Genomic DNA, 18,804 nt, shown 5'->3' with positions numbered 1-18,804 from the left:
ACTATCACGTAGTTATCAAAATGTGTATGTCAGATATTCGCAACATCCATAGACAATGTTCGAGGTTCATCACACTGAGCGGTGCATTAAGGACATAAGCCTTCTATGAAGCAATGAGGACAAACCTCAGTTTACGGACCTAGTCCGCATAATTACTACTATCAACTTTCAACTAAATTTTCTCTAGGAACATATCTAAACAGTAGAACTGAAGCGCGAGCTACAACATAATTTGCGAAGACCTTTTGACTATGTTCAGGATAATTAAGTTCATCTTGTGAACTCCCACTTAGATAGACATCCCTCTAGTCATCTAAGTGATTACATGATCCGAGTCAACTAGGCCGTGTCCGATCATCACGTGAGACAGACTAGTCATCATCGGTGAACATCTTCATGTTGATCGTATCTACCATACGACTCATGCTCGACCTTTCGGTCTCTTGTGTTCCGAGGCCATGTCTGTACATGCTAGGCTCGTCAAGTCAACCTAAGTGTTTCACGTGTGTAAATCTGTCTTACACCCGTTGTATGTGAACGTTAGAATCTAACACCCGATCATCACGTGGTGCTTCGAAACAACGAACTGTCGCAACGGTGCACAGTTAGGGGGAACACTTTCTTGAAATTATTATGAGGGATCATCTTATTTACTACCATCGTTCTAAGTAAACAAGATGCATAAACATGATAAACATCACATGCAATCAAATAGTGACATGATATGGCCATCATCACTTTGCTCCTCTTGATCTCCATCTTCGGGGCTCCATGATCATCATCGTCACCGGCATGACACCATGACCTCCATCATTATGATCTCTATCATCGTGTCTTCATGAAGTTGTCTCGTCAACTATTACTTCTACTACTATAGCTAACGGTTAGCAATAAAGTAAAGTAATTACATGACGTTTATGTTGACACGCAGGTCATAAATAAATTAAGACAACTCCTATGGCTCCTGCCGGTTGTCATACTCATCGACATGTAAGTCGTGATTCCTATTACAAGAACATGATCAATCTCATACATCACATATATCATTCATCACATCCTTTTGGCCATATCACATCACATAGCATACCCTGCAAAAACAAGTTAGACGTCCTCTAATTGTTGTTTGCATGTTTTACGTGGCTGCTATGGGTTTCTAGCAAGAACGTTTCTTACCTACGCAAAAACCACAACGTGATATGCCAATTGCTATTTACCCTTCATAAGGACCCTTTTCATCGAATCCGATCCGCTAAAGTGGGAGAGACAGACACCCGCTAGCCACCTTATGCAACTAGTGCATGTCAGTCGGTGGAACCAGTCTCACGTAAGAGTACGTGTAAGGTCGGTCCGGGCCGCTTCATCCCACAATGCCACCGAATCAAGATTGGACTAGTAACGGTAAGCATATTGAACAAAATCAACGCCCACAACTACTTTGTGTTCTACTCGTGCATAGAAACTACGCATAGACCTAGCTCATGATGCCACTGTTGGGGAACGTAGCATATATTCAAAATTTTCCTACGTGTCACCAAGATCTATCTATGGAGTCATCTAGCAACGAGGGAGGAGTGGATCTACATACCCTTGTAGATCGCGCGCGGAAGCGTTCAAGAGAACGGGATTGATGGAGTCGTACTCGTCGTGATCCAAATCACCGATGATCCTAGCGCCGAACGGACGGCACCTCCGCGTTCAACACACGTATGGAGCAGCGACGTCTCCTCCTTCTTGATCCAGCAAGGGGAAAGGAGAGGTTGATGGAGATCCAGCAGCACGACGGCGTGGTGGTGGAAGTAGCGGGATTCCAACAGGGCTTCGCCAAGCGCTGCGGGAGGAGGGAGATGTGTCATGGGAGGGAGAGGGAGGCGCCAGGGCTCAGGTGTTGCTGCCCTCCCTTCCCCCACTATATATAGGGCCAAGGGAGAGGGGGGGCGCAGCCTTGGCCCTTCCTCCAAGGAAGGGTGCGGCCAAGGGAGGAGTCCATCCTCCCCAAGGCACCTAGGAGGTGCCTTCCCCCTTTAGGACTCTTCCTTTACCTCTTCTCTTGGCGCATGGGCCTCTTGGGGCTGGTGCCCTTGGCCCATATAGGCCAAGGCGCACCCCCTACAGCCCATGTGGACCCCCGGGACCCTTCCGGTGGTCCTGGTACAATACCGGTGACCCTGAAACTTGTCCCGATGGCCGAAATAGCACTTCCTATATATAATTATTTACCTCCGGACCATTCCGGAACTCCTCCTGACGTCCGGGATCTCATCCGGGACTCCGAACAACTTTCGGGTTACCGCATACTAATATCTCTATAACCCTAGCGTCACCGAACCTTAAGTGTGTAGACCCTACGGGTTCGGGAGACATGCAGACATGACCGAGATGACTCTCCGGTCAATAACCAACAGCGGGATCTGGATACCCATGTTGGCTCCCACATGTTCCACGATGATCTCATCGGATGAACCACGATGTCAAGGACTTAATCAATCCCGTATACAATTCCCTTTGTCTATCGGTACGACACTTGCCCGAGATTCGATCGTCGGTATCCTGATACCTTGTTCAATCTCGTTACCGGCAAGTCTCTTTACTCGTTCCGTAACACATCATCCCGTGATAAACTCCTTGATCACATTGTGCACATTATGATGATGTCCTACCGAGTGGGCCCAGAGATACCTCTCCGTTTACACGGAGTGACAAATCCCAGTCTCGATTCGTGCCAACCCAACAGACACTTTCGGAGATACCTGTAGTGTACCTTTATAGCCACCCAGTTACGTTGTGACGTTTGGCACACCCAAAGCACTCCTACGGTATCCGGGAGTTGCACAATCTCATGGTCTAAGGAAATGACACTTGACATTAGAAAAGCTTTAGCATACGAACTACATGATCTTGTGCTAGGCTTAGGATTGGGTCTTGTCCATCACATCATTCTTCTAATGATGTGATCCCGTTATCAATGACATCCAATGTCCATGGTTAGGAAACCATAACCACCTATTGATCAACGAGCTAGTCAACTAGAGGCTTACTAGGGACATGGTGTTGTCTATGTATCCACACATGTATCTGAGTTTCCTATCAATACAATTCTAGCATGGATAATAAACGATTATCATGAACAAGGAAATATAATAATAACTAATTTATTATTGCCTCTAGGGCATATTTCCAACAAGAAGATGGTGCTTACTGCTCGTTGGTGAAGAAGCTTCCCGGGACGGAAAGCTTGAAGGGGGGCGTGGTGGCATAGGTTCGGGCAGTCAGCCGAAGGGGGCTCAATAGGTGAGGCAATCATCGGGAGTTGCCGCCAATTATTCGAGGGGGAGGAGGGGAGGGGGGCGCCCAAGCTCGCGACATCTCCCCGCTTGCATGAGACCGGCGCCACGTTTCCCCTACCTGCACGAGACGAGCATGGCTGAGGGAAAACTATCGATTCTACCATTTCCTAACTAACCAACCTCCTCGCTTTCGGACTACTGCCCATTACTGCTTGCTAATGATGATGGCCCTAAGAAGCCCAAATCATTTCGCTTCGAGAACCACTGGATCAAGATGCCGGGTTTCCAAAAAATTGTCGCAGATGCTTGGAATGAAGATTCCTTACATGTGGAGCCATATCATAGGCTCTTCCATAAACTCAAGACCACCGGCCACAGATTGCGTTCCTGGAGCAAATCTCTATTTGCAAAGGCAAAGGTCCAACTTCATATGGCCCTAGAGGTCATCCTACACCTTGATCTTGCTCAGGAACAAAGAGAGCTTTCTCTTGAAGAAATGGACCTTCGAAAAAGGCTAAAGAGGAAAATAATTGGATGGGCTTTGTTGGAAAAATCTAGGAAAAGGCAAAACTCAAGAATCACTAATCTAAAAGAGGGAGATGCCAACACCCGCTATTTCCACCTCCGTGTGAACCATCGTAGGAGAAAAAATTTCATCCATCGCCTCAAGCACAACAATGGCTGGGTCACGGGTCACACGCAAAAGGAAGAAATTATCCATCGTCACTTCAAGAACATCGCCAAGAAAGGCCCTCCGCGCAATATTGATATCAACTGGAACATTTTACCGTCCCCTGATTGTGACCTTCGGGATTTGGATGAGAATATCTCTGAAGAGGAGGTGAAGGAGGCTATCTTTGCCATGCCTGCGGACAAGGCCCCGGGTCCTGATGGTTTCATTGGCGCCTTTTTCAAGTCATGCTGGAGCACAATAAAGGGGGACATTATGATGGCCATTAGACACTTCTCTGATCTTCATGCCTCCCACTTCCACTGGCTAAACTCTGCGGATGTCGCTCTCATCCCAAAGAAAGATGGTGCTGAGGATATTTTAGACTTTCGCCCCATTAGCCTTATACATGCCATTGCGAAGATTATAGCTAAAGTCATGTCCAACCGATTAGCCCCCCACATGCATAATCTTGTCTCTCAAGCCCAAAGTGCCTTCATCAAAAGGAGATGCATTCATGACAACTTCATGTATGTGCGCAATCTGGCAAGGCGTTTCCACCGCAACAGACGCCCGCTCTGCTATTCAAGCTTGACATTAAAAAGGCCTTCGACTCAGTTAGATGGGACTACCTCCTTGAGCTGCTAAGCCACCTGGGATTCCCTCCGCGTTTTCGGGGTTGGGTGTCAGCCCTTCTGTCCTCCGCGTCGTCATGAGTTCTGCTCAACGGTGTTCCTGGCTGCCCCATCCCGCTTGGCCAGGGGCTAAGACAGGGAGATCCAATGTCCCCTCTTCTCTTCATGCTCGCCATCGACCCTCTTCACCATATACTTCGAAAGGCCACTGAGCAAGGCAACCTACACCCGCTTGGCGGTAATGCCATGGTGATCCGTGCCTCGCTTTATGCGGATGATGCTGCCGTGTTCCTTGCGCCCATTAAAGCTGACGTCGATTTTTCACGGACTCCCTTGCGCGGTTTGGAGAGGTCACCGGTTTGACCATGAACTGCTCTAAAAGTTTGGTTGCTCCGATTCGGTGTGGAAACTTAGACCTTGATGATATCCTGCATTCCTTTCTGGCCAGCCGCTCATCATTCCCCATGAAATACCTTGGTTTGCCTCTATCGGTTAAAGGTCTGAAGCGCATGCACTTCCAGCCGCTCGAAGATAAGATCGCTACCCAGCTCACCCCTTGGATTGGCAAACTAATGGCTGCTCCGGGCAGAGCAGTACTGGTCAAGTCGGTCATCACGGCCACTGCCATTTATTACATGACAGCGCTAAATCTTCCAGTTCAGGTCATGAAAAAGATTGATTCCCTTTGACGAGCTTTTCTATGGGCTGGGTGTGATAAGGTCACTGGTGGCAATTGCAAGATCAATTGGGAGCAGGTGTGCAAGTCCAAGGCTCATGGTGGCCTAGGTATTTTGAATCTGGACAAATTTGCTACAGCCCTTAGAATCCGCTGGCTTTGGGCAGAGTGGGTGGATCCGGTTAAGCCTTGGGTTCATCCGGGAAGCCCATGTGATGAAAATGATAAAGATATCTTCGCGGCGGCCACCAAGGTGTTCGTTGGGGATGGCCTTCGTGCCTCTTTCTGGGAATCTGCATGGCTAGATGGGATCAGGCCCAAAGACATTGCACCACATATTTTCGAAATATCAAAGAAAAGTGGTTGTTCGGTCCACAAGGCTTTGCAGGACAACTTTTGGGTCTCCAAGGTGAATACCGCTGAAATCACCAACGTCAGTCATCTTACTGAGTTCATCAACCTTTGGGGAAAGATTTCACATGTTCATCTCCGTCCGGATGTGCCAGATTCTATTACCTGGAAGCTCACTAAGGATGGACTTTATTCGGCGGCGACGGCCTACAAAGCTCAGTTCCTTGGTTTGGTCGACACAGCAATGCCTTTGATGGTGTGGAAAAACTGGGCTCCCCCCAAATGCAAGTTCTTCGCCTGGCTCGTTATCAATAACAGGATTTGGACGGCGGATAGGCTACATCGCCGGGGATGGCCAAACTGCCACCTTTGCCCCCTATGTAAGCAAGTTCAAGAGTCGGCTGCACACTTCCTATTCCAATGCCGCTACACCGTCAGAGTTTGGGGGATGATTAAGACTTGGCTTGGCCTTGTTGATGTGCAGCGTGCAGATTGGGTGGCTATAGGTTCCGTCAAGGATTGGTGGCAACTCAATGCCTGTAGCATCTCGCAATCTCGGAGGGCGCTCATCTCTTTAATGATGCTTATCTCGTGGGAAATCTGGAAGGAGAGAAATGCTCATGTCTTCCGCAACACCGCGGTGCCGGTGGGGGTTATTGTTGCTAAAATCAAAGAGGAGGCTTCCATGTGGTGCCTGGCAGGCGCAAAATTTTTGAGTAATGTAATGCCGCGAGAGTAATGCTTTGTAATTCGGCCTTGGGCCAAAACCTCTATTTCTTCTTCTTAATCAATGAAAATGGCAAATCTTTTGCCTTATTTCAAAAAAAAAAACTAACCAAATGGGTCAAAATTGCATGTGGATGTTGCGGTCAACCGCCTCATGTGAATTACATGCACGCTTGTGAGCAAAAAATCCGGGTAGCGGACTGAGGGTGGTTTGGAGATCGGTCGAATAAAGCATCATTTAGAGCAAGCCTAACATTTCGCTCACTAGAAACAGGAAATAGATGGGCAAATTCTATTGAACGTCCACTACATCCAATAGTTGCCCAAACACACAGGCGGGCGAGGCGATCATTCGCGGTGAGCTGGCCCATTGAGGGCTCCTTTGATTCAAAGGAATTTTATAGGATTTTTGAAGGATTGAAATTCTTAGGATTTTTTTCTATGTTGCTCCTTTGATTCATAGGATTGAATCCCATAAAGAATTTTTTTTATGGAATCTTTTGTACTACATTTCATAGGAAATCTAACATCCACTCCAACTTTTTTTTACAATTCCTTTGTTTTTCCTGTGCAGTCAAACACTCATTGCTAATCCTATAGGATTCAAGTGGGCATGCCATTTCAATCCTATACTTTTCCAATTCCTACGTTGTCAAAATCCTAAGAATCAAAGAGGCCCTGAGCGTAGCCTAGTGTAGGATTTCCTACTGATTTTTGGGAACCTTCTAGAAGGTTCCAATACTGATTTTCTTTTTATGTTGTTTTAGTTGTTTTTGTGATTTTCTTTCCGCTTTTTCCTTTTCCTTATTATTTTTCTCTCTTTCCTTTTTTTCTCTTTTTTCAATGAACAAACTTTATGAGAAATGCTTGTTATTTTTTCACAATTTAAAAATAATGTTCTCGTTTTCAATAAATGTTCACAAATTTCAAAAACGATTATGCTCTAAAAAATTAAAAAGTTCATGTTTCGAAAAAGTTCAAAATTTTGATTTTTCAGATTTAAAAGAAATTCACAATTTTACAAATTTTTCACGTTTTCAAGATTTGTTCAAAAATTAATAAAATGACTGGAAATTTTCATGAAACCTTACGGTTTTAAAAATAGTTCCCAATTAATTTCAAAAAAAGTATTCGCATTTTTCATAAAATATTCATATTTTCAAAAATGTTCAAAATAACAAAAAGTAAAATCACCCTAGTGAACCAGCTAGCTACAGTGTCCGTTTCACTAGTGCCCTCCAGGCACTACAATAGCCGAATCCCTGGAGTAGTTTTTTTTAGGCTAACAAAAAAGCTAGTTGTTTTTTTCTAGGCAAAAGCTACAGTAGCTGGGTCAGTCGGTACAGTTTGCGCGTCTATTTGACGCAAAACACGTCACATAGGAGGTCTCATATAGATGCTCCCTGTGAACTTGACTTGTCTTCTTTTTTCTTCTGCCATATAATGCGTTTGGTTTCATTTATTTTAAGTTGTCTTCCTTATTTCTTCTGCCATTTAATGAGTTTGGTTTCGGGGGGAAATTGTACTACCAAGCTACGTAGATATGTTGACCGAGATCTGATGAACCACAAACTTGGATGCAACAGATACAGCACAATTTTGTAGAGAAGCAAGCCTGTAAAAAATGGAGAACCCTGCTGAAACTCCAAACGTAGTTAGACACACTGAGCAAGAGAGGAGCTAGAAAACCTTGTCGTCGAGTTTCCACCGGGCCCAAATGAGGGCCCCGTCCGGTACAAATACATTCAATAATATCCCTACAGAAGAATTCACATATGCAGGTAGAAGACTAGAGAAAGAATGAGGATCATTTGATGCAGCTGATGCACTGAGGGCGAGAGGCTTCCAGCAAGAGAATGGGAGGACGCTCCAGGGTCAGACGAACCAGGAACATCACCACCTGCCTCCCCAGGTCCTGGCGAAGGCGATGGAGCAAGGTACGAGTCGTGGATTGCTGCGGTGGACGGCTCCATGAGTGGAGGAGCTTGATGCGGTCCTGTGAGGGGAGGAGCAATATACAGATAAGAAACAGGAGTTTGCCCAGGACAAGCAGGAGAATGAAAAGAAAACGTGTAGCAGTACTAAGCATATGCCTTTCTTGTATCTTGAAAATGAGGTTGAAGTTGATCCTGAATTTAGCATGCAAGTAGAAAATTCCCTTATTCGGTACTAAAAAATTCTTTCAGATTACGTTGAAACCTGGCAGTTGTTTTCACCTGATTTTCCATTGTTCAATGTATCCAAACAAGAAGTCAAAAACTATTTGGTGTTAATCGATCGGACTCTGGGAATGCTTGATGCGGCTTGGTTCAAGTTTCAGTATTTCACAAGCATATTAGGCCTCCTTTGGTTCATAGGGTAGGAAAATCATAGGAAATGAGATGACATGTATCTCAAATCCTATGAATATGATAGGAAAGGAGTTGCCCTTTGGTTCACATCATAGGATTTTTTCCACTGAGTCTAGCCTAATGTTTATTTTCCTATAAATGTGAATGATACAAAGAATTCCTCCATAGGAATAGGATCCTATTCCTACAAATCAAAGGGGTGTAAAGGATCCTATCCTATGAAATTCCTACAAGATTCCTCCAAACCAAAGAAGGCCTTAATGATATTTCCGAAACATGTTTCAATATCAATGCATTTTCACTCATCTCCTTGTCCTTTTGGATGATAAGTATAAATAGTTGCATACAGTTTTCGGTAGGCAGTACTCAATTGTAGAGTGGACTAAATGGGAAGAAAACAGAATACTTACCAGGGCATGTAGGTTGAAGACCCGAGGACAGCCTGCAAACGCAAAGATGTATTATGTAAGTATCTTCAACCCGGAGAAGCTGAACAAAGATTATTTGTTTTCTTTTTGCTTACGATGTGGTAATGCTTCCGTTAACGAAGCCAGCATAGCTGCAAGACGAGACACCGCAGCCACCGCTGGTGGGCTGGGTAGTCACATTACCAAGCATTAGACTGCTATTGGAGCACTGCATACTTGAACATGACGTTCCTAATGAAGCTGGAGTGCAGTACAGACTGCGGGGGAAGAGAAAATGGAGATTACAGTCTGAAACTCACTTCAGTAATACAACTACATTGAACAAAAGACAAGGTAACTTTACTTGAGATCCCCTGGCCCACAGCTACATTCCACACAGTTACCAGCAGTAAGTGCATATGTCCCGTTTGCCACGAGCAATCCATAGTCCGAAGCAAAGTTAGGAAACGTAGACGCGCATGCTAATCAGAGAAACAAATAGCAGGCATCATTAGAAAAATAAACAGAGAGGTACCAAAGCAGGCAAGCAGATCCAATTCAACTATCAGTACTGAACATAGTTAACCATCAGCAAAAAAAAGGGCAGCCTGGTGCACGTAGCTCCTGCTTGCGCAGGGTCCGGGGAAGGGTCCGACCACTTTGGGTCTATAGTACACAGCCTTTCCCTACATTTCTGCAAGAGGCTGTTTCCAGGACTTGAAGGCAACAGCTTTACCGGCCAAGGCTCCCCTTTCATAGTTAACCATCAGCAAAAAGAGGAAAATCAATTGAAGTAAAAGAACCCTTAGATGAATAAAAGTAAAGATCCATCAATTAACATTTATAAGTATGTGTCATCTTATTCCTGTGTTTTTCCTATTAATATTTTTTCTAATTCCTATTATCCAAAGGAAAAGCTAGCATACTGATTGATATGTGCACTCAACATGAGAGCTCATAACAATCATGGTATCCACATCACCTATGTACCTCACCAAACACAGAAAAGTTAATCTTTTACAACCTAGCAGGCTCAAGCATGCTTTATCCCAATCCTGGACCACCGATATGAAAGAGATTAAAATGTATTTATGCATCCAACATTCGTCAAATCCAAACGTTGACGTTCATCAAATGGCCGCTGTCTGTTGGGCCTTGTGGAAATGTTGGAGCAATATGCTAATTCAGTACAAGATTCTGACTCAGCCTAATGAAGCTGCACGCGGACCCGGACTTATCAATCTTTTGCTGCACTGACAAACATAGGAGCTGGAAGATGACTTATGTTTATTTGTAAAAAAGGCTGTCGGCTTATGAGTGAAATAGGCGAGGAAAATAATGCATACAGCTCCACATAGATGAACACCAAAATGAGCATTTGATCTGATCATTCAAAGTAATTGCCAAAAGCCAAAATTCCGAATCTGAATAACCAGAGCACTGCCATCCAACCGCCAACTGTGCAAATGACTGTCGTTTTAGTATCGGTTCCAAAAATACTTTGGTGTTTAATTGTTCACGGTAGTTCCATTCCTCGCTCTATCCTTTTGGGCCTGGGCTGCAACCTGGTAATAATCATAGTATGTTGTATGCAAACAATCTTTAGCTTTCAATATAAAGCCAGGCCCCGTGCCTTTTGTCTAAAAAAGCTTAACATTTCTCATGGCCTAAAGTATCACCAATCTGCCGCTTTACAGCCTTCACAATGGTCTTTTTGTATCTGTTGCAAGTATAAAACGGAGAAGCGAAAAAGTATTCACGGCTATTGGTGAGATTACATCCGCAGATAACATCATAGCACAATTGGTTGGAAAATGATGTGGAATGTGTTGAGGCAGTCGGGTTCAGTGGCAGCGTTAATCGATCCTGCTATTGGGAAAATATTTTACCTGATAATGGAACTGCAAGGATGTCGCCGGGTGCCACGACGGGGCTCCCCATGGCATTCACATTGCTGAGATCCGTGACAGTGGTGGCGTGGCTGGCGGCGATGGATTGCACGGTGTCCCCGACCCGCACGACGTAGGAGAGGTAGACGGCGGGGAGGTTGTTGTCGGTGGAGTTGAGGCAGACGCAGGGGAAGGGGACGACGAGAATCTGGCCGGCGTCGAGCAGCGCGTCGGGGTCCGCCTCGGCGAGCCCGTTGGCGCTGCGGATCTGGTCGGCGGAGGCGAGGCCCGCGAAGACGACGTCGGCGACGGTGGCGAGGGTGTCGGCGGGGCGCGCGGCGTAGCGGACGGACACGGACTTGCGGACGCCGTCGGCGCAGGCGCAGCGGGTGGGGACGCGGAGGAGGAGCCCCGCGGGGAGGATCCGGTTGGCGGCGCCGGGGGAGGCGAAGTCGAGCGCGTTGGCGGCCAGCAGCGCCGCCGGGTCCGCGCCGAAGAGCGCCGCCACCTCGGAGACCTTCATGTCGGCGTAGAGCGAGTAGCCGAGCAGCGCCGCGCACGAGTCGGCGCTGGAGCAGGGCTCGATCGTGGTCTTCGCCGCCGCGCCGCCGGCCGCCGCGAGGATCACCAGCAGCGCCGCCGCGGCCGCGGCCGCCGGCCTCGACATTGGGGCCCGGCGAGGGGCTTAGGGTTGGGGCCTCGGGGGGGAGGGGGGGAGTGGGGAGCTGAGCTCGAGCTCTCTCTCGGCTTTTGGCTGCACAGTGTGCGGACTGGGAATCGAAATTTTTGGCGAGGAGCCGAGACTGCCGACTAGGCGAGAAGGGTGTGGAGGCTTCAGATGCCACGCAGGTGGCCGGTTGGCCAGCTGTCTATGACATGTGGGTGCCATGTCGGCGGACCCCAACCGTCGGTGGGAGGGAGGTTGTTTTCTGGCAGAATCTGTGTCTTGTGCGTGGAGGAGGGGACCCATATCTCGTGACCAACTCTATTTATGTCGGGTAAATTGAATTTTTTGTCCCCGAAATTTTTAAGTACTTTGATGATTTGCCTTGTTTCCATTGCAATTTATCATTTGCCACAAAGATGGTTGCATTCCTTTTTCTTTTCTTTTTTTTGCGGGGAGATGGTTACATTCTTTCAGGGTTTAGCAGGAGAAGACGTTTCGTCGACTACAAAAATGTATGTGACGACTTCGTCAATCTCAAGATATTATGCCGCCACAAGGTGCTAATCCAGCTGCCCGACCTCTGGCCTGCCAAACAATCCTCACCGATTATTGTGTCGCCCGGCTCCTCCTCCCCCATGCATGCTGCTTCTTCGTCGGGATACCCAGGTTTTTTGTTTCATTTCTTTACTGTTTTTTGGTTTTCTTCTCCAATTTTCTCTTTCCTGTTTATTACTTTTTAGTTTTTGAAAAGCTGTTCATAATTTAAAATTTAAAAAACAACACGTTTTCAATTTTGGGGGATTTCAAAAACTGTTTGTATTTTAAAAAATTGTTCACAGATTAAAAAAACATGCTCTCAAAATGTTTCGGCTTTAAAAAGTTGGAATTTCCTATTTTTTGTCCTTTTGTGAATTTTTTTAAACACAAGCAAAATTTGAAATTATCAACAATTTTCTGAAATTTCATTTTTTGTGAAAAATCAAACAATGAAAATATGATTTTTTAATAAAAATTGTGAACTTTTTTATGACAATGCAAATAGTTTTTGAAACTTTAAAACACTTTTTTAATTGTTTTGATTTTTTTGAATATTTTAACATTTTCCGAAGACTCAAACATTTTTCCAAAATTGCGGATTTTTTTCTTAAACTGCAAACACTTTTAAAATTTGCAAAATAAAATTGAAGAAATAAAAATTATTTTTTTGGGATTTTTTGAATTGTGAATTCCAGATATTTTTCTAGAAAACACGAAAAAATTGTTCCTTCCGATTTTATTTTGAAAAACGATCATATCTAAAAAGATATTGAACATTTTCTAAATTTTTGAAAAAAAGAAACAGAAAAGAAAATAATGAAAAAAGGAAATAATAAAGAATTAATAAGGAAAAGAAAAAGATGTGCGGTTTGGGGGAATGTGCCAGCCTAATTTACACGACCCTGTGTGTTTTGGCTACTATTTGCCGTAGTGAGCGGCAAATAGGATTTTCCACAGTCCCTACCCTACAACTTTTACACTAGAGAATTCGACTACCGTAGAAAGCAAGAAGGAAATTCATGTTACTTCACTGTAAAAATCATGTTACTTTTTTTAACACAAATCATGTTACTTCTTTATACGGGAAACTAGCGAGAGCATTGTTTATTGTATAGACCGAAAATAAAAGAAAAACATCTACAAGTGTAATTTCTATCTCACACTGAAACTTGTGAAAACAGTGGTACAGCATTAGTTATGTTATTTGCAAACAGAAGAGTCCAGATTTTGTCTCACAAGGACCTGCCATGTCTTATCGTGTGTAGACGAATTACATGATCTCCTGGAGAGGTTGTTCGTCGTATGGATTTCACATGAACAGCCCCCTCGTGGAGTTGTGGTCTCAAATGTCTACTACTCCCTCCGTCCCATAATATAAGAGTGTAGTATCAAAAACGCTCTTGTATTATGGGATGGAGGGAGTACAGGTTAGTATCACCCGCCATTCATACGCTCATTACTCATTAAGTTCTATGTGTACCAGACCAATCAGTCGCATGCCAATGCCATGCCAAAAGCCTCTGATTAATATAGATGCATTCATGCAAAGAAGAGCCAAGCTCTCTGCCTAGCAATGCTGCTCGAGTACAGAGCTTCAGTACCCGAAAACAATGGTGAATTCATCGCAAGAGTAACCGAAGAAAAAGAAAACCTCTTGCAATCCTACCCACAACTTTCTGGTTCTTAGGATCTGCAGGGACCTGAGCAGGGAAAAAATAGAGCTCTCAAGTTCTTCTTCAATCTTCTTTTTTGCAGAGGTCTTGTCACTATCTCATGGATTCATTCTACGGGTTCCAAAAATTATTCACTGCTGATTCGGTTCAGTGACCGCCGGAGGACAGCATGGAGATGTACTAGAATCTGGGAGGACGGCGGGGGCGAGCGATCACTCGCCCTTGGTTAACAATGTGAGTTGGTCAGGTGCTTCAAGCTCGCGACGTCGAACAGCTCCATGAATCTCAGGTCGGTGCTCCTCACTTTCGCAGCGGCGAAGCGCTGGTACTCGTCGAAGACCGAAGACAGGCACCATTTCTGCAACTTCCTCATGCAACCGACGACGCATCCAGTTCGGTGCTGCAGATACAAACGAGAGTATTGCACGGTGAGTAAGTAGAAAGTTATCGACTTGAAGATACCAGCTGAAAAGCGTCAAATGAAAACTGATTAAGCTTACCTTGCCTCTCTTGCAGTGAATAAGTAATGGCTGATTTCTTACATCTGGAAGAAAGAAAACGAAAGGAGTAAGAGAGATGAAATGCTGTGATGGAGGTGACCGATATGGGAAGGATCAATGGAAGATGAAGTACCTAGGACAACTTTAAGCGCCTCCCGGATTTTCTCATCGGGTATCTCGACGAATGGTTCCTGCAGTAACAGAGTTTCAGGCATTGTCAGACCAGGCATCAGATTCTGGACATAAATGGTGGAATTATCAAGACTTTAGAATTAATTACACACACAATGAGCAGTTGTAACATGAAATGTGGTGTATAGAGTTACATATAAATCTATAGCATTGATAAATATTGTACGCTAAATGTACCAAGGTCCAGTAAAGGCTGAACCAGACAAAGAAAAATAGATGACCAATTCCTTGAAATCTTTCTGCTGGTTAGCTAGTGCCCCAGTTTCTTTATTTCAGTGGTTTCAACAAATTAGATCTTATTATATTGGAGAAAAACCCCAACTTGCCATGTCTGTCTATCAAGTGACATGATTTTCTTCATAAAAAGAAGTAGCGTTCAGTATAAGGTCAACTATCCATCATGTATTATTTTTGAAGGTAGGACTACAAACCACATTTGGATGTCCCTGCTGACTAATAATTATAATTGCAAAAAAAGTCTGACAATGACAACGCTAATCTAAGAAACTATGACACACAGACCAATAGGAAGGAACAAACCAGCTTTACAGCAACAGAACAACCGGTTCGTATAAATGACAAATCTACTTAATTATGCATTAGGTCATGGATGACCTGGGAGTTCAGACATAAAAAAAAAAGAAATAATTGGGGTAGTTTCTTGTCATTCATAGCATCAGTCAAAAGCAATAAAATATGTTTTTGACACTATAAATATGATTTGTCTTGACCGCTTCACCAGTTCCCAAATAATTAAAACGGACTAGTCACAAAAAAGTACTTTTATTCAAAAAAAAAAGTACTGGATTCAGAATATCTAAAGCAACATTATAATAAAGAAAACTGTAGTCACCCCTTGAAAAAAAATCTGGAAGCTTTGCCCACAACTATATCACAATTGTCATCAATGAACTGAGCAAATAATGGCACCTAAACCTCCACAAGTAAAAGGGTAAAATTCTAGAAAATATTTTTCAGCTACAATATGTGTCCCTTCAAAAATTGTTGTACAATTTAATTCTTAAAGAAGTATGGAACTTCACATACCAACAATCTACTGCAAGTTTTGTTCATAAGTGGCATGAAATTCTTTTAAATTAAGGTAAAATTACATGTAAAACACCATGACATTTGCTATTCAGGAAAACCAGCAAGAACACATGGAGAAGCAGCACCGCATATGCCAACATCAGATGCAAAGCATCAGCGAGGTACATGGTCACATGAAAACAGGGAACTGTACAACAACAAAAATGAAAAAGGTTTCATCTAAAATATGATTTCACATGCTCAGATCTATCATTGCTAGATCCCTGGCACAAACCATATGTGGCGATCTAATCAATCATCCAGCCTAATTTTTTTTTTGCGGGTATCCAGCCTAAAAATTATATAGGACTGAAACCTAGCATGATAAATCAGCAATCATTTTGCCAGCAGGAAGAATCCAATGTATTGTCCTCCATGCTCAGTTCCATCTACTCGGTGAACAGAGCAATTTACGGATCTCGAAAAACTGTGGCAGATCTAGGCCTCCAGTGTTATCCCCTCTCATCAAGAACAGAACAACACTGGACATGCCCCCGCTATCATTGTGTGCCATACTGACATGCCCTCAATTATTTCCTTTTCTTTCTTACTTGTGAAAAAAATGTTTTTCTGAGGCATAGTGAAAAACTACCACTTGTTCTTTTATCCTCTTCAGTGCGTGAGCTTTTTATACATTTTCGTCCAACTTGACTCGGGCAGCTAGATCAGTCCAATATCAACTTAACGCATGGACCATTGTGGATTAGGTTGCCAAACAGAGCACATAACAACTAGTAGTGCTGCATGCATCAACCAAGAATTTTAATTCACAAAACCGGGCATAGCCTGTTGGGACCATTAAAGCTGCTTAAAACGACCTAAAGAGCAAGAGCATATGGCGTGAATAGGAGTTACAGGCCCCATGAGCTGCTCACACTGAAGCCTCTACAAGAAAATTCCTGTACCAAATAAATTGTGTCCTTCTTGCAAACAAAAAATCAAAAACAAAAAACAAATAGTCCATGAGCTACCTACTTTGCAGAAACAGTGAAAATATCAATCAAACAAGAAAAGGAAAAGAAAAGAAAAACTAAGAAAATAAAATGAAAGGGGATAATGGAGATGCTTTGTGAACTATGCACACTCACTACCAGCCTTGTTATCACAGGAGCAAACCAATTAGAAACCATCGAGAATATTAGGATTTTTTTTGGGTTTAAAATCAGCAGCACAGCTGGGTCGATTAATCAAACCAATGCTGAAAGGGACCACCGCCGATGTGGCGTAAAACTTGAAAAATCCCCAGGCTGGTGGTAGGAGGAAGGAGATAGATGCGCCTATTAGGCAAGTCAGTTGATAACAAATAAAATCCAGCCAGGGACGCATTGGATTCTCCCCCGAGCCACCTAGGCGAGTATTCACTAATCTAGGACGCGTAATAGCGACATGATCAACGGCCTCGGTTCTTGGCAAGCAATTCTCGTATGTCCCGGAAAGTAATCATGATTATCTATCTATAACCTGTGATTCTGCCTTCCCCAAGAATTGCCATCAAGAGAAACACGTAGAAGAGAATTTCATAAAAGCAAAGCCAGATTGTTCGTCTTTTGGTTACCTTGCGGCCCTCGATTCCGAACTGGTGGAGCTTGATTCCGTTCTTCTCGAGGAACTCCGTGTTAATCTCCGGGTACGGCTCCGGGCAGAGGTACCTGAGCGATGATGAGCCGACGGACGTCAGAACACGAGCAGCGCAATAATTGCAGGCATGCGGAGCAGGGAGGGGCGGGGAGGATCCTCACACGATGGAGCGGAGGTTGAGGGACTTGAGGAAGCGGAAGTTGGCGGCGGCCGGGAAGCCGGAGCGGTAGATGCCGTCGTCGACCATGGCGAAGTTGAGCGGCGGCACGAGCGTGGCCTCGTCGTAGCCCCCCGCCCCGGCCGCCGCCAGCAGCGGCGGCAGCGGCGGGGGCATGGGGAAGATCTTGGGGGGCTTCTCGTGCTTCCACAGCTCGAGGCCGCTCATCTCCATGGCCTCCTCCCGCTGCCCCGCCTCCAGGGCCCTCTGCCTGGGCATGATTTCCAGCTTCATGATGGCGCCCGGTCTCGCACGGGGGCAGGGACAGGGGCAGAACCGTAAAATCCCCCACGAGATGGGTGTGCTTTGTGTGCGTGATGGCTTGAGCGGTGTGGGTGTGATGGCCTAACTGGAAGGCAGAGGTTATTTATAGCAGAGGATGGATGAAGGAAGGAAGAGAGGGAAACTCCAAAAGGTTGCAAGAGGGGGAAAAGGTGGGTAATTGGAGGAAGGAAGGGAACTCCAAGAAAAAAGTGTGATGATGATTGATGAGGAGAGGTGAAATTTTTGGGATAAGGAGGTGATTTAATGTGTGTTATGACATCTAGAGTGTCTACTAGCACAATTGGTTCCATTATTCATGTGTGATTGTAGTTCAATTCTGTAAAATTAAATCCCGATGACTTAATCATGAGAAAGGGTGTGTTGGTTCAAGCGATTGTCCCGGATATTTTTAGGGTACGGCTAGCTCTTATCTAGATAAGAAATAACTATGTCTCATCTAATTTCTACTTCGTTGGATATTACGTGGAGATTCATGATGATTTTTTTCTTTTATTTTTCTGTTTGGTTAATCACATAGTGTAGAAGTTTGATGAGACTTTGTTATTTTTCTCACCTAGATGAGAAGAAGAAAACCCCTTTTAAAAAATACATTATCTGACGCGGGAAAATTATCTGGGGACCAACACAAATGTTGAAATCGTCTTATCGAGGCAACACTATAAGTGTAAATTTGTTTGTCCTTCGTGTGGGCGGAACTCTCATCCTATCCCTTTGATGATCAATAGTAGGGACCATGATAGGCCGATCATTGATGTGAAACGTATGTTATTGCCATTCCAGCTGCGTGTACTACGGGCTTGTCAAGATGTCAACACTTTTCAATGCACATCATTGTCCATCTCTAGCGAAATGTACGTAAGATCCACTTACATGCTGAGTCATGCTATAGATGCGATTAGAGACTGTATAACAAGAAAGAGATGTATGACTTATCATCATTATTACTCCCTCTGTAAACTAATATAAGAGCGTTTAGATCACTACTTTAGTTATCTAAACACTCTTATATTAGTTTACAGAGGGAGTACTATTTTTGCTTTGGTCCGTGCATAGCAATTTTTGTTCCACTTTTCATGA

The 18,804-nt window shown here is 44.3% G+C and overlaps 2 protein-coding genes across 2 annotated transcripts; both read right to left on the bottom strand.

Annotated features, from left to right (window-relative positions):
* Window positions 1–8,023: 8,023 nt before the first annotated feature.
* Window positions 8,024–11,749, bottom strand: LOC125521252 (lysM domain-containing GPI-anchored protein LYP6). The gene is made up of 5 exons (XM_048686316.2): window positions 10,990–11,749; window positions 9,465–9,582; window positions 9,217–9,378; window positions 9,104–9,135; window positions 8,024–8,338 (listed from the first exon to the last, which is right to left on the bottom strand). Exons 1-5 carry the CDS (start codon window positions 11,654–11,656, stop codon window positions 8,112–8,114), a joined length of 1,206 nt encoding a protein of 401 aa, XP_048542273.2. The 5' UTR covers window positions 11,657–11,749; the 3' UTR covers window positions 8,024–8,111.
* A 1,965-nt stretch (window positions 11,750–13,714) lies between these two features.
* LOC125518001 (inositol diphosphatase DSP2) lies at window positions 13,715–17,797 on the bottom strand. The gene is made up of 5 exons (XM_048682964.2): window positions 17,387–17,797; window positions 17,203–17,296; window positions 14,500–14,557; window positions 14,367–14,410; window positions 13,715–14,266 (listed from the first exon to the last, which is right to left on the bottom strand). The coding sequence occupies exons 1-5, from the start codon at window positions 17,674–17,676 to the stop codon at window positions 14,093–14,095; spliced, it is 660 nt and encodes a 219-aa protein (XP_048538921.1). The 5' UTR covers window positions 17,677–17,797; the 3' UTR covers window positions 13,715–14,092.
* Window positions 17,798–18,804: the final 1,007 nt, after the last annotated feature.

Source organism: Triticum urartu, chromosome 7A (assembly GCF_056163025.1).
Source record: "Triticum urartu cultivar PI428250 chromosome 7A, HENAU_Tu73, whole genome shotgun sequence".
Lineage (NCBI taxonomy): Eukaryota > Viridiplantae > Streptophyta > Magnoliopsida > Poales > Poaceae > Triticum > Triticum urartu.
Note: the sequence above shows the minus strand (reverse complement) of the source record. Positions and strands in the feature narration are given on the sequence as shown.